Genomic DNA, 14541 nt, shown 5'->3' on the forward strand with positions numbered 1-14541 from the left:
CTCTCCTCATCAAGAACAATTTCCTGATGATGAATGTTTAGGATGTAATCTTCTTCCAAGAAATGGGCATTTCGACTGCAAAACACTTTTTACTCTTTTGGGTCATAGAATAAATGTCCTATAGAGCCTTTGGGGTAGCTTACAAATAGTTAACAATTGATCTTGGATTCTAATTTGTTAGCACTTGTTATTTTGACATGTGCTGGACAACCCAAAATCTTCAAGTGTCTTACACTTGGTTTCTTACCGGTCCATATCTCATATGGAGTCTTAGGAACGGATTTGGTTGGAATCCAGTTCAGCATGCATATTGCAGTCTCTAATGTATACCCCCAAAAGGACGTAGGTAGTTTCGAGTGTACGAGAAGTGATCGGACCATGTCTAGTAAAGTCTGATTCCTCCTCTCTGACAAACCATTTAATTGTGGTGTAGTAGGAGCTAACTATGAAATAATCTCATTGTCTCTTAAGTAGTCCCTGAATTCATCAGAGAGATATTCACCTCCTCAATCTGATCGAAGGGCTTTGATCTGTCTCCCCAATTGTTTCTCGACCTCTTGCCTGAACTCTTTGAACATTTCAAAGGATTCAAACATATGTCTCATTAGGTACATGTAATCATACTGTGAATGATCATCAGTAAATGTTATGAAATAAACATGCTGGTTACGTGTCCTAACATTCAGGGGACCACATACATCAGTATGTATTAGGTCAAGCGTGACCGTAGATCTTTTAGGCTTACCCGAAAATGGCCATTTCGTCATCTTACCCTGAAGGCAAGGTTCATAGGTTGGAAGATCTTCTATAGTTAGAAAATCCAAAGTATCATCATTTACCAACCTTGTGATATGATCTATGTTAATGTGGCCAAGTCGGTAATGCCATAGGCATGTGGGATTAACTGTTTCACGTGTTCTCTTCTTGGGGATTATTTCTAATATAGTTTTATTTATGTTTGTTTTCAGAGAAGGATGGAGAACATAGAGACCATTCTCGAGTTCTCCATGAGTGAGGAATTTGTTATTCCATTTGATAGTAATCACATTACTAAATAAAATAGAATAACCATCAAAACACAACTTTGAGATAGAAATCAAATTTCTTCTTAAGTTCGGTACATAAAGACAATCTTTAAGTACAATAATTCATTATCTGAAAACTAAATCTACAGTTCCTATAGCTATAGCTGCAACTGTTGCAGAAGTCCCCAAGTAGAGCGTAACTTCTCCGTCACTTAACCTTCTGCTTATCTTAAACCCCTGCAATGTGTTACATACGTGAGTTGAAACCCCGGAGTCAATACTCCAGGAAGAAGAAGTGACCAACAAATTGGTCTCTATGACAAAAGATTCAAAGTTACCTTGTTTCTTCGTCTCCAAGTACTGAGGACAATTCCTCTTTGAGTGGCTAGTCTGTTTGCAGAAGTGGCAGGAATCCGATGTTTTTTCCTTCTTCTACCTATTAGGTTTGCTAACCTTTTATTCTGAGGCTTCTTCTTTGCCTTCCTCTTCTTCTTGGCCGACTTGCCACCATTCTACAAGAATGGCTATGGGCTTATCCTTCTTTATCAGTTCTTCAACCCTTTGCAACATATTGCTGAGTTCCTGAAGGCTAACATTTAGCTTATTCATGTATAATTCATGATAAATTGATTGAAGGAGGGAGGCAAAGAGTTTAGGATGGCATCAACTTTGGTGACATGATCAAGCCCTGACCCTAGTGCCTCCAGTTCAATAATGTAGCCCATCATCTTTGGACAATGGTCATGAGCCATCTGGCTCTCAATCATTTTAGCGGTCATAAACAGCTTTAAGACCTTTTGCCGAGTAGAACGATTCTACTCTTCATACATCGTCCTCAAACTATTCAGGATATCCTTGGACACTTTGATCCGATCGAATTGTCTCTGCTTTAGATTGTCGAGGGAGGCTATGATGCAGCATCGGGCAAGAGAGTTCTTCTCTTCCCATTCTTGATATTCCTTCCTACGAGCCTCAGAACCCCTATCACCTAGATGATCCAAAGCAGGGGCTTTAGCAAACTTGTCCAATTTCTCGGATGTTAAAACCAGCATAAGGTTACAAAACCGGTTAGCATAGTTTGGGCCCTTTATCTTATCATCATCCAACAACTTGACGAATTGTCTGTTTGCCATTTCTGATAAAAGGCAAGGTAGATTAATTGTTCACAACCTGATTTGGTTCATTTTATCTTCATATAAATGACTTTTAATCTATGTTCCATTTTCATTTATCCATCTATGAGATTTCCCCCCCATTTCAATGACAGAGACTGCGGTTATGTCTCCGAAAATATGGGAAATCACATATAACCCAACCACTTTCTATGAAGGATCATATGCACTCATTTTATGAGTTTTCCCTTTGGCCTCTATTAGACAAAGTTCATTGCCATTTTAGGCTAAACCTTTCTATCCAGTAAGTACTTACCCATCATATTCATAAACACCAAGGTACCGCGAGAGTCTTCCATTTTAGTATAGGCCCCTCCCACATCGGTCTATGATGCCCCTATCATCTTATGAAACAATCCAACAAACTCACCAGGAAATGGATAATCCAATTTTATGGTGCATCTCCTCATTACTGATAAGCACATCTTCGTGATAATAATGAAAGGCCTTTAGAGAGTTCATCATATGAATCTCCCTATCACATGCACTTATATTTGTTGGAGGGAACGAGTAATTACACCCTAGTTCTTTATTTAGATCAAACCAAAGTGGCTTCCATAGATTTTCTTAAAGTCAGATTCAAATGGGCCCCAAACGGGCTAGGATTCTACACGGTTCCTCTTGCGGAGGAAGCTAATATGGGGCCGATCAAGAAGAAAGATCATCCAATGATCTCAAGAACACCATGGCAATGATGTGCATTCAGCCATGGTGTACGAAAGAGCCACTATCAAATTAACATGGGCCAAGTGCTTATGGCCCATGTGCGTAGCACATCACACATCATACATCACATGCATGAAACCAATTGATCTAATCAATCAAATCATCTGTAAAATCCTAAATTAATTAGGTTAAATCAGGATCAGCACATTAAAGCCCATAACATTATCATATAACATTATCTAGGTATATGGGCTGAACTGCAAAAAGCAATTCAGCCCATGTAGCTCTTATGCTAAATTAGGGCTAATGCAGTTTCAACTAATCAAAACTAGGTTTTATAGGATGGGCCGAATTGTATCTTGTAATGGGCCATCAAACCCCTGGCCCAAATCAGAATTTGGGGCTGTGAATAGACCCCTATTGAACCACAGGTTCGGTCCAAACTGTTTGGACCAACCTTGGGTCAAACCGGCATAGGGTTTGGTGTCCATTGCAAGATCCAATTCAAAAATGTGATCTGAAATTAATTACAGCCGATTAAAGACAATCAAGAATTAGCAAAAACAAATATAAGAGGGTTGTACGTGTGATTTCACACCTGCAAAACAAAGGGTTAATCGCAGAAAGTGAAATCTTTATCTACAAATCGCAAATTATAATTTTTCAAACTGTAGAAATAGAAAAACCTAATTTTCTATTAATTACATCACATCAAATCCTATACATTTTGTCTCTCTCTCTCTCTATATATATATATATATATATATATATTTACAAACCAAAAGAATAGAATAAAGAATTGTAGGGTGCACCAATCTTGCCACCTTTAAAGAATTTGATCTCCATCACACAACAACCCAAGAATTCAAGAAACAATTACAGAACCATTCCATAATTATCAAAGAGTAGTAAATAATTAATTTCAGATCTACACACCCATAACTGAGAACCGATTTCTCAAAAAAACAAAAAACTTACGCAAATTAGGTAGAACAATTTTTGCCCATTTGCGTAGGTTCAGATCTGATCCAAATTTGGTTCAAGCTTAAACCTGGGTCCAATACCACTAAAGGGATGGGAGATCCATCATATGGATGGTCGAACCATGCACGGTGGCTGGACAAATTTTCAAATTTTTTTTTCTCCCATCCGGGAGTCCTATTCCCTGATTTAGAAAAATTGCCTTTTTCATGATTCGTTCTTGAAACAAACCAGACCAAGTCTGAAACCAAGATTAGGGAGAGGAATACATGATATGGAAACCATGCAAAAGCTCCTCCTAACGAAGGTGTTCACACCAAAAGAGGGTACCAAATCCTTCCTCCACTAAAGATGACACAACTTAGGGTGAGGTAGGATTAGCAAGTAGTTTTTCAGCAAGAACATCAGATTCTTCAGCAAGAATCGAATAGGGTAATGAGCACAGCTTCAAGATATTTCTTCTACCAAGAAACAATATCAAAATCGAATCTTGATCACTCCAAGAGGTGGAGATCAAACAAGGTAGGGAGACAAGAGCAGAGAGAGAGAACTGGAAGTAGAAAGCAGTCAAACTATAGATATCTTTTTCAGTTCGCCCTCCTCTTTATATATAACCCTTAAAGAGTCAATCTCCTAATCTGATTAGGAGTTTCTTGAACCAAATTTGGATCTGAACTCTTTAAGTGATAAGGATAATCCCTTATCTTATCTGCAGATCAAGATCAACTACTCTTAATCAAATTAGAAGTTTCCTAATCCAAATCTCTATTTGGACCTGGACTCTTTAAGTGGATAAGAGTTATCCTCTTATCCTTATTTGTTGATCTATACCTAGATTCGCCTCCTATTTAATTAATCCAATTAACCCAGTTCAAAATGGGCTTTAAGCCCATTAGGCTTTCAGGCTCACTTCCTTTTAATGTTGTATAGCTTGGCTCTTTTTGTATGGTGTGGGACCCTATCATTGATCTCCACATCAGTCACATGGATTCAGCTTAACCTCTTACAAGGCCTGGCCGAATTCACTACTGAATATAATGAACCCTTGAGTCCATCGGTATGGGCTCTTAATGGGCTCAACAATTACACTAAATGGTCATTGGGTCCAACCATCTTATGAAGGTTCAAGGACTGTGGGCAGATGTAAGATTAGCCCATTAGGTTTATTATCTCTAAATGGTTTTATACTTAACCTCTCAGCCCTTAATGTTCAAACACTACCCGAGAAGATAGAACCTCCCCCTCAGTTGTAAGGTATAGTGTTGCACTCTCTACTTACATGGATCCTAAGAATTAAAACCTTTTGCAAACATTTTGTGAACCGTAATATATCTCTATATAAATATATTTTGCAAAACAAATTTCAACAAGTTTGAAATCAACTACCAGTAGTTTAGGTTCCCATAAGAGAGAGTGCATTGCCCGATCGTTCACTTTGTCCGACAAAGGGGCTGATCCTTTTACTAAGATCACCCACTCAGGTGAATTCTCGGACTACCCCAACATACCTAGATTTTAACCCCTCTAAGGATCTCATTGATTAACATATCAAAGAAGATCCAATTTAACACCTAGTGCAATACCATAATCTAGTATAGGGGTCAAGTGTAACATTATAGTTTTGCTCATCTATCTCCAAGGTCTAGGGCAATATTAGAATTTGGTCTGGTTTAGGGTTTCAAGCAAACCCACATTGCATGTACCTCAGGTCTCACCCTAGCAGCTGAGACAAGCCACCTCAACCAACTTGGCAACACATCAGTGTCAGCCTTGGTAGGATAAATCTCCCAAGATCTATCCAATGGCTATGAAGATTCTAAACTAACACGAGCCTCATAAGTGTTTAGTTTAATGGTATTACATAGAAACACACCAATATAACATGAATCAAATGTGTACTTTATTCATTTACAATAAATGTCATAATGTACATCAAGCTGATTGGAGCTAAGGTTATACACTATCTAACATTTTTGATGGGCAAGTTATGAGCCTTCAGATTGTTTAGGTGATTATCGAGTTGGCCTAAGGAAACCACGTGGTAGACTCTTTGGCCACTCCCTTCAGGTTGCGCCAACATCAACCGCGTAATGGGAGAGCATGACTAAGAAGGAGTGTCCCACACAGACAAGGAAGTAGAATTCATCGGAGAAGAGGGAACCCCTCGAAGACCTCGGTGGACAATCTCATCCCAACAACCCCAGATGCCCAGTTTGACCAGAACATAGACCTTCAGCTATAAATAGGTATAGAAAGCTCAAGGTAAAGGACTTTGGGACTAAGAACTCACCCTTCTAGCATTTACCTCGATCTCGACCAACCCACATACTTTGGTTTGTCTTTACTGATCTCTTTACCACTCACTAACTTGACCATTGGAATGTCTACCTGGGGGAATAATCCTCAGGCTTTTGACTCTTCTTATGATTGCAGACCTTGGTGTACGACTTTGTCCTTCCACCTCAGCCTCGTCTAGTTGGTAGGACTATCTAACTACAGCCTCGGTTCAGAACACCTCAGATTGGACAACATCAGATTGGCGTCGTTTGTGGAAACTATACAAAAAGTCAATTCCTTAACCTCCTAACCATACACCAAATGAACATTCCAAAGAATGCATCTGGTTACTCCATAGCCTGCTCTCCATCTTAGGGATCCTGTTTGTTTCGTACGTCTCCACCTCAAGAACCTTAGCCTCAAGCCACGGTCGATCCCACCTAGTTCCAAGCCATGTAGCAAAAGGTCGATCATATCCTAGTCATGATGGAGACACTAGGGCAACCAGCTCTGGCTTCCTTGGCCCCAAATCCCATCACGCAAGTGCCTATGATGGCTGATCCTTGAACCGAGGATCTCGAAAGGCATCGCGTAGACTAAAAGATTGCCTAGTCATCATCATGAACTGATTCCCAAGTGTGGTCCCACACCCACGGTGCCCATGGCAGATCCCACCACTCTGTCAACTGGATCTCGACGAAAGAACGGCTTGACCAGCGCATGCACCAGTCCCCACTCTTGATATTCGAATCTATCTTGGTATGAGACCGGTGGGTAGTCCCTAAACTAGAAAAGCCTATGGATGTAGCCCCAACTGACTGAGAAGTCGAGATTTGAGATCTATGAGAACAGCTGGCCAAACTAGAATGCACCGAAGGAGATCGTAGTGTGGCTCCTTCAACAGCTCGACCAATAGAGCTGAACCACAACTAGCAGCCCGTGAAGGAACCCATCTTTGTCCAAGAGATCGTCAACAAGATCTCCTCACTCGGATGGCAACCCCCTCAGTTTGAGAAGTACAATGGAACCTTGGACCCTAACGGTCACATTTAAGGGTTCAAGGCGATAATGATGCTACATAGCTCATCTGAGGACCTCATGTGCAAGGCCTTCATCGCCGCCCTCCACGGAGTTTCTAGAACCTGGTATGCCTCCCTTCCGCCATGGTCCATTTCCTCCTAGGAAGAGTTGGAAACATAGTTCACCACTAGTCAAAGGCACTAGAAGACTTCAACTAGCCTCACGTAAGTGTGTCGAAAGAAAGGAGAGACCTTGAGAGAGTACTTGGTGAGGTTCAATGCTAAGGCCCTTCAAGTTTGAGCTCTAGACCAATTGGCGGCTGTAGCCTCCATCATGAACGGGTTGTGCTCCTCAATGTTCAGCTTCTCACTGTAGAAAAATTCTCTGCCCAACCTATCTGTGCTCATGAAGCATGTGTAGAAATACAAGAATGCCGAGGAAGCCCAAGCACTATGAAGGAGTGAAGAGGACCAGCATGATCGGAAGTGGAAAGACCATGATGATCAGAAATCGAACCGAGATAGCATGAGGTAGGACCACCATCCTGATTGCAGATTAAGAACTTCACCACCAATGTATCATAACATCACTCCACTCAACACACCATGGGTTGAGATATTGATGCAAATCCGTTACCGCAGCTTCGTCAGGTGGCCTGAAAAGATGAAAACCCAGGACAATAGGAGAGCTCAGGACAAGTTTTGTAAATTCCACTTGGACCACAACCACAAAACCAAAAGTTTCCATGACCTCTGCCACCACTTGGAAGACCTTGTTCAACACGAATACCTCTGTGGGTTCACCAACATCAAAGAGCATAAGCCTAGAGAGGAGCCATGCCACGTTGACGTGCCCCTTGCCCGATCTCCCCCCGCTGGGGTAATCACCATTGTCTCGAGTGGGATTGCCTTTGGGGCAGAGATTAGCTAGGCACAGAGGGCCGACATTGAGGAGATGGAATGTTGAGAACTTAGAATAGCATTGTACAAACTGTTGACAACAACTTGCGCTAAGCTCTAACGGTGACCGGATAGCATTGTACAAACTCAAAATAAATAAAAGTTTTTTCTTCAAAGAGTGAACGAGCAAACGCTTGCACATAGTCCGACCAAACTATAAATGGCCAGGGAACACCAATCCACTACACACATGTGCTAGCCTGACAAAGCTCCAACGGTCGAGACCGCTGACCCATTGTGTTGCGACATACACCTTGTCAAAGATCCGACCAACCTCAAATGGATGAGGCTTGACAATCACCACATGAGAGACCTGACCGACCATAAATGATCGAGGCCAGGACAAGCCCCTAATCAGTGCCATGAGAATGACATCGCAGCCACAATGGCAAGAAGACGCCCATTGAACTCCGCTCACTCGACCGATTGATAGTTGGAACAGAGCCAATCGAGGACCATGATTAGCCTAATTAAAGAGTGTAAGACTCTCCAAGACCAGGTGCTACCGAACTCCTTGACAACGTTGAGAGCTCAGAAGCACCTCGACCAACATGAGATTGAAGCCACGAAGTAGAAAGCCTCGATAAGCCCAAGACCTCAGCCAACATGAGACCAAGGCCACGAAGCCAATGACCTTGGCAAGCCCAAGACCTCAACCAACATGAGACCGAGGCCACGAAGCTGAAGACCTCGGTAAGCCCAAGACCTCGGCCATAAAGCCAAAAACCCCAGCCACAACATTAAGTTCGAGACCCCAACTAGCCTAAGAACAAGTATAGAAGTGCAACCTATGGTCCCTACTGACCAACCTAATTTCGAAGTGGAGCAACTTAGAAAAAGAAGGAAAAGATAGTACAAAATGTGCTCGATAGAAATACTAAACTTCCATTAATCAAGAGGCTGATACAATGATTATAAGCTCGATATACCGAGTTGTGTACAACAAAATGAAAAGAAGAAAAGAGCAACAATCCAACCCAACCATACTATCTACAGGGTTTGCCTCCTCAAGGGTGGTTGCACTATCATTCAGGACAGGTTGTTCAGCTAGTGGTACCTCGGCATCAAAGGGATCGTACTGCTCCATAGCCATGATAATCTCAGGGTTCTCATGCATGGCTCTCCTCTGGAAGCAAGCAAATCCGGTCTATAAGGAGTCTAAACGAAATTGTTGAGGGAAATCTAGAACTCCTTGAGCTCCTTGCACTTGATGACTGCCTCCTTATCGACGCGTAGCAACTTCATCTTTGCCTCCTTGGCCTCCTTTCGTGCCTTGTTGTGGCCCTCGAGCTCACGTCATGGATCTTCAACTGCCATAGTTCCTCATCCTTGGCCATCGTCGCCTGATTTAGCTTGGTCATCTCTGCCTACAAACAGGAGAACTCGCTCTCTCAAGCCTCGGCCATCTATGTTGCCCTCAACCAGTCTTGACCTCTTATGTGGCTAAGAAGTCGTGAGATTAATATGTTCATAGGTAAACAAGGTAAATGAAAGATAATTTAGCAAAAGGTGTGGATAAGAAAAAATATATAAAACCAAAGAAGATGAAGTTTAGGGATTGAAAGTTTTCTTTGTAGTTTAGAAGTGTGATAGTAATAAAAATTGGTTTAGCTCAAAGGGTTAGGATAGATCTGAGATGAAGGGGGCCGATAGCAGCAAGTAGGACAGACCTTGAATAAAGAAAATAGCAAAAGAAATAAATAGTGCTAGTGAAGGTAAAGTTCTAAGTTATGAAATAAAGGATAAAAAATATAGAAAACTAAAAAAAGGAGCAGATAAATAATACCCTAAGTTGGGATAAGGACTGAAATAAGGGCAACTAGCTTAGTAGGTTCAGATTTGCATAGGCAGCAAGGAGGAGGTTGGATCATTGAAAGAGAAGTAATAAAAAAATAAATTAAACTAAAAAAAATATACAAAAAAATAAAAATATAAAATAAAATATATATAATAATAAATAGCATATATAAGGGATCAAAAAAGAGATAAAATAATAATAATAATGTAAAAAATATATAAATAAGTGAATAAATAAATTAAAAATTATAAAATTGAAAATAAAAATAAATAAATAAATAACAAGAAATAAAAATATAATCAGGGTGGCTCTCTTGTTATTTATTGGTTTTGCTTCATTGAATAATCATCTATTTTGTGATTGTGTTCAGGATCACCATGTGGGCTCCACCTATTGGACCCAGGAGAGGGGTGCCTAACCCCTTCCCTCTCCTATTCAAGTCTTACCCGGATTGGTGTAACTAGTGCCTTGGGCTTTGGGGTCACTAATAAATCTGTTGTGGAAATAACACCTGGCAACACGCTGCGTCGCAACCATAGGCAGCAGCGCGCATAGCAGCGCGCCTAGTGGCATGTACTGCCCGAGCAGCGCGCCGCAGTACAGTCTGCCAGCCGCACGCCTAGTGGCACACACCACCCGGCAGCGCGCCGTGGTACAGTCTGCCAGCCGCACGCCTAGCGGCATGCACCGCACGCCTAGCGGCATGCACCGCACGGCAGCAACAATCGACAGTAGCATGCACCACACGATAGCAGCAAGGTGAGATGCGCGTGCCAGTAGTAGAGTGGGGCTCACACGGGAAAGGGAAGGCAAGGAGTTTTCTACACAAACCGCCCTGTGATGAGATCCTACGCCCTGGCCCATAACATTTTGGTATCAGAGCCAAGCGTCATGGGTGACATGGAGCAGCTATCATCCAAGGTTCATGAGCTGGAACATCATCTTGTGGAAAATCACGCAGAAGTAAGAGAAGTTAAAGAGGATGTCAGGGAACTACGGCGTCTACTGGAGCTACACTTCTCACAAGGGAAAGGAGCCTTGAAGGGGCAGCCACCAACAATAGCCGCTGCCCAGATTGGGCAGAGGGCTCCGATGAACGATCGAACGACACCCCGACAGCAACAATCATACCCAAATACAGTCGTCTGGAGTTCCCCTCATACAGCAGCAGTGGTGACCCACTGGGATTGCTATATCGCTGTGAGCAATTCTTTCATAATCAGTGCATGGAAGAGAAGGACAAGGTCAGCCTGGTAGCATTCCACTTGACCGATGAATCACATCTCTGGTTCTACCGAGTGGAGTAGGAAGAACCAGGCCTTAGTTGGAACCTGTTCAAGTCGTATTGCCTCCTCCGGTTCGGACCCCCATTAACAAGCAACCACTTGGGGGAGCTCATTAACCTTAAGCAGACCAGAACTGTCGCAGAGTATCAGTGGCAGTTTTAAACCTTCTCGCCAGAGCCTCTTCAATTCGGCCAGACCAACAGGTGGATATGTTCACAACCGGCCTATCAGAACCTCTGAGAGTTAATGTGGAGATGCAGAGCCCACCCAACTTGGTCACAACAATGAATCTGGCCCGAGCCTTCGAGTGCAAGCTGCAGATCAATCGAGGGCCGTCCAGCATGGGGTGTCTCGCAACGACTTGGGCGAACCCAAGGTCTACCGCAGGAGGACCTTCGATGGCTGCCAACAGGGAACAATGCCCTTTCACCAGCAACGCTACCCGATCTGCAACTAGCATGGGTAGCAGCACGACAGCACCTCCCATCAGACTCTTATCCAGGGCTGAGATGGTAGAGCGTCGAGCCAAGTGCCAATGCTTCAACTGTGATGAGTTGTACTCAGCCGGCCACCATTGCAAGCGGTTATTCTGCCTTCTGGTAGACGAGCTAGAGGAGGAAGAAGAGGAACAGGCAGCACTAGAACCCAAGATCTCCTTCCATGTCATCGCTGGAATCCAAAACTCCCAAACCATGTAGCTGTAGGCCCAAGTGGCGGGAAAACAGGTACTGATTCTGGTTGACTCAGGGAGCACCCACAACTTCATCAGCAAGCAGGCTGTGCTCCAACTGAAGCTGCCGATGGAAGATAGACCGCGACTCCAAGTGACTGTAGAAAACGGGGAGAGAGTCCACAGTCCAGGGATCTGCCGAAGCATCCAAATCCAGGTGGATTCTGAACCATTCCTCGCAGATCTATTTGTACTGACCCTAGACGAGTTTGACATAGTGCTGGTAATTAAGTGGCTCATCACCCTCGGCCCTATCCAATGGGATTTCAGTGCCTTGACCAAGACATTTGACTTACATGGGAGACAAGTCACCTAGAAAGGGACCAAGATGAGAGCAAGAAAACCTCAGGTGCATACTCTCCATGGAGACGCCTTGCACACAGCAGAGATGGAGAGACTTCTTGCATATTTTTTAGACGTGCTCTCAGAGCCTAAGGGCCTTCCACCTGGCCAGTGATGCGACCATCAGATTCCCTTGACAGGGGTAGGACCCATTGTCGTGAGGCCGTACCGCTACCCGCACCTACAGAAGGATGAGATAGAGAGGCAGTGTATAGAGATGTTGGAACAGGGAATCATACGCCCCGACCGCTCTCCATTCTCTTCACCAGTCTTGTTGGTGCCAAAGCAAGACGGCACCTGGAGATTTTGTGTGGACTACTGGGAGCTCAACAATAGAACCGTCAAGGACAAGTTCCCGATTCTAGTGGTAGACGAATTGCTAGATGAGCTCCATGGGTCTTAGTACTTTTCTAAGCTGGATCTCAGGTCAGGCTACTTCCAGGTCCAAATGGCCCCTAAAGATGTGGAGAAAACAGCCTTCTGAACGCATCACGACCACTTTGAATTCCTGGTCATGCCTTTTGGTCTCACCAATGCCCCATCTACATTTCAGGCCCTGATGAACGAGGTATTTCGGCCCCACCTCCGCAGGCTCATCCTAGTATTTTTTGACGACATCTTAATTTACAGCACTTCGTGGGTGGAGCACGTTTGTCACCTAAGGACAGTTCTAGAGCTGCTATGACAGCACAAGCTCTTCCTAAAATGAACCAAGTGCTCCTTCGGAGAGCCGCAGGTCCTTTACCTAGGCCATATAGTCAGCAGGGAAGGAGTCTCAGTAGATAATTCCAAGATTCAAGCCATTCAAGAGTGGCCAAAGCCTTAGACCATTAGGGCTCTCCGTGGGTTCTTGGGGCTCACGGGATACTACCGCAAGTTTGTAAGGGACTATGGACTCCTGGCGGCCCCATTAACCAAGATGTTGAAGAAATGCATTTCAATGGGATGAAGTAGCTAACACCGCCTTCACAAACCTAAGGGACGCACTCTCCATGACCCTCGTGTTGCAACTACCAAACTTTGACCAAGAATTTACGGTGGAGTGTGATGCGTCTAGCACATGCATTGGCGCAGTACTGCAACAGCAAGGGCACCCCATAGCCTTCTTCAGCCACAAACTAGCAAATCGACACCTCAAGCTACCGGCCTATGAACGTGAATTGATCGGACTGGCCAAGGCTGTCTAGCACTGGAGGCCGTATTTGTGGGGCAGGCCCTTCGTTGTCAACACAGATCACTACAGCCTCAAGTACCTTCTAGAGCAGTGGCTTACTACTCCACCCCAATAGCACTGGGCAAGCAAACTACTAGGGTTTGACTTTCGCGTAGACCACAAGGCGGGAGCCTCTAACCGGGCAGCTGATGCGCTGTCCAGGTGTGAAGAGGAATGACACACCTCTGCACGGTGTCCCAGCCCCGCGTGACCCTACTGGAGGACCTAAGGAGTGTGTTGCCCCAATCACCAGCATGGAGAGACCTGGTGCAAGAATTGCAGTCTGGCACAACCAAACCAAACTGGACCATCCACGAGGGACTTGTGCTGTACAAAGGAAGGGTGTATCTCCCAACAGGTTGTCCCTTAATTCCCGCTATCCTCACCAGCATCCATAACGCCACCCGTGAAGGGGTTCAGAAGACGTTACACCGTGTCCGTGCAGACTTCCATTGGCATGGAATGCAAGGCTCGATTAGGGATTTCATCCAAAACTGCTCCATATGTCAGCAACAAAAGTGGGAGAACTTACACCCAACAGGACTCCTCCAACCTCTTTCACTTCCAACGCAGATCTGGGTCGATATCTCTATGGACTTCGTTGAAGGCTTGCCTAAAGTCGGTGGGAAATCCATCTTATTCGTAGTGGTGGACCACTTCTCCAAATATGCTCATTTCATTCCACTGTCCCACCCCTACAACGCAGTTTTTGTGGCCCATGCCTTTTCCACACATCTTCCACCTACATGGTCTGCCCAAGTCCATCGTTAGTGACAGGAATGCAGTCTTCACCAGCACCTTCTAGAAGGAGCTATTCAGATTACAGGGCATGGCACTAGCCTTTTCCTCCGCCTATCATCCACAGACGGACGAGCAAATGGAGGTTGTCAATCGCACCATAGAAATGTACCTCTGTTGTTTCGTAGGGGACCAACCACGACGCTGGGTGGACTACCTTCCTTGGGCCGAATACTACTATAACACATCTTACCACTTGTCCCTTGGCATGACTCCCTTCTGCGTGGTGTATGGTTAAGACTCTTCCCGTCTTCTCTCCTACGAACCTGGTTCA

General features: G+C 44.1%; 1 protein-coding gene across 1 annotated transcript; it reads right to left on the reverse strand.

The window, feature by feature from the left end:
* Nucleotides 1–1840: 1840 nt before the first annotated feature.
* On the reverse strand, nt 1841–2158 carry LOC148867225 (uncharacterized). Its single transcript, XM_088976471.1, has one exon. The coding sequence runs from the start codon at nt 2156–2158 to the stop codon at nt 1841–1843; it is 318 nt and encodes a 105-aa protein (XP_088832597.1).
* Between the last annotated feature and the right edge of the window lie 12383 nt (nt 2159–14541).

This window comes from Nelumbo lutea, chromosome 3, assembly GCF_056320005.1.
Source record: "Nelumbo lutea isolate HS-2025 chromosome 3, American lotus-T2T, whole genome shotgun sequence".
NCBI classification, from domain to species: domain Eukaryota; kingdom Viridiplantae; phylum Streptophyta; class Magnoliopsida; order Proteales; family Nelumbonaceae; genus Nelumbo; species Nelumbo lutea.

Bases quoted from the DNA above. Each gene is read 5' to 3' on its own strand.
- LOC148867225 (XM_088976471.1), bottom strand. From the start codon at position 2,158: ATGGCAAACAGACAATTCGTCAAGTTGTTGGATGATGATAAGATAAAG.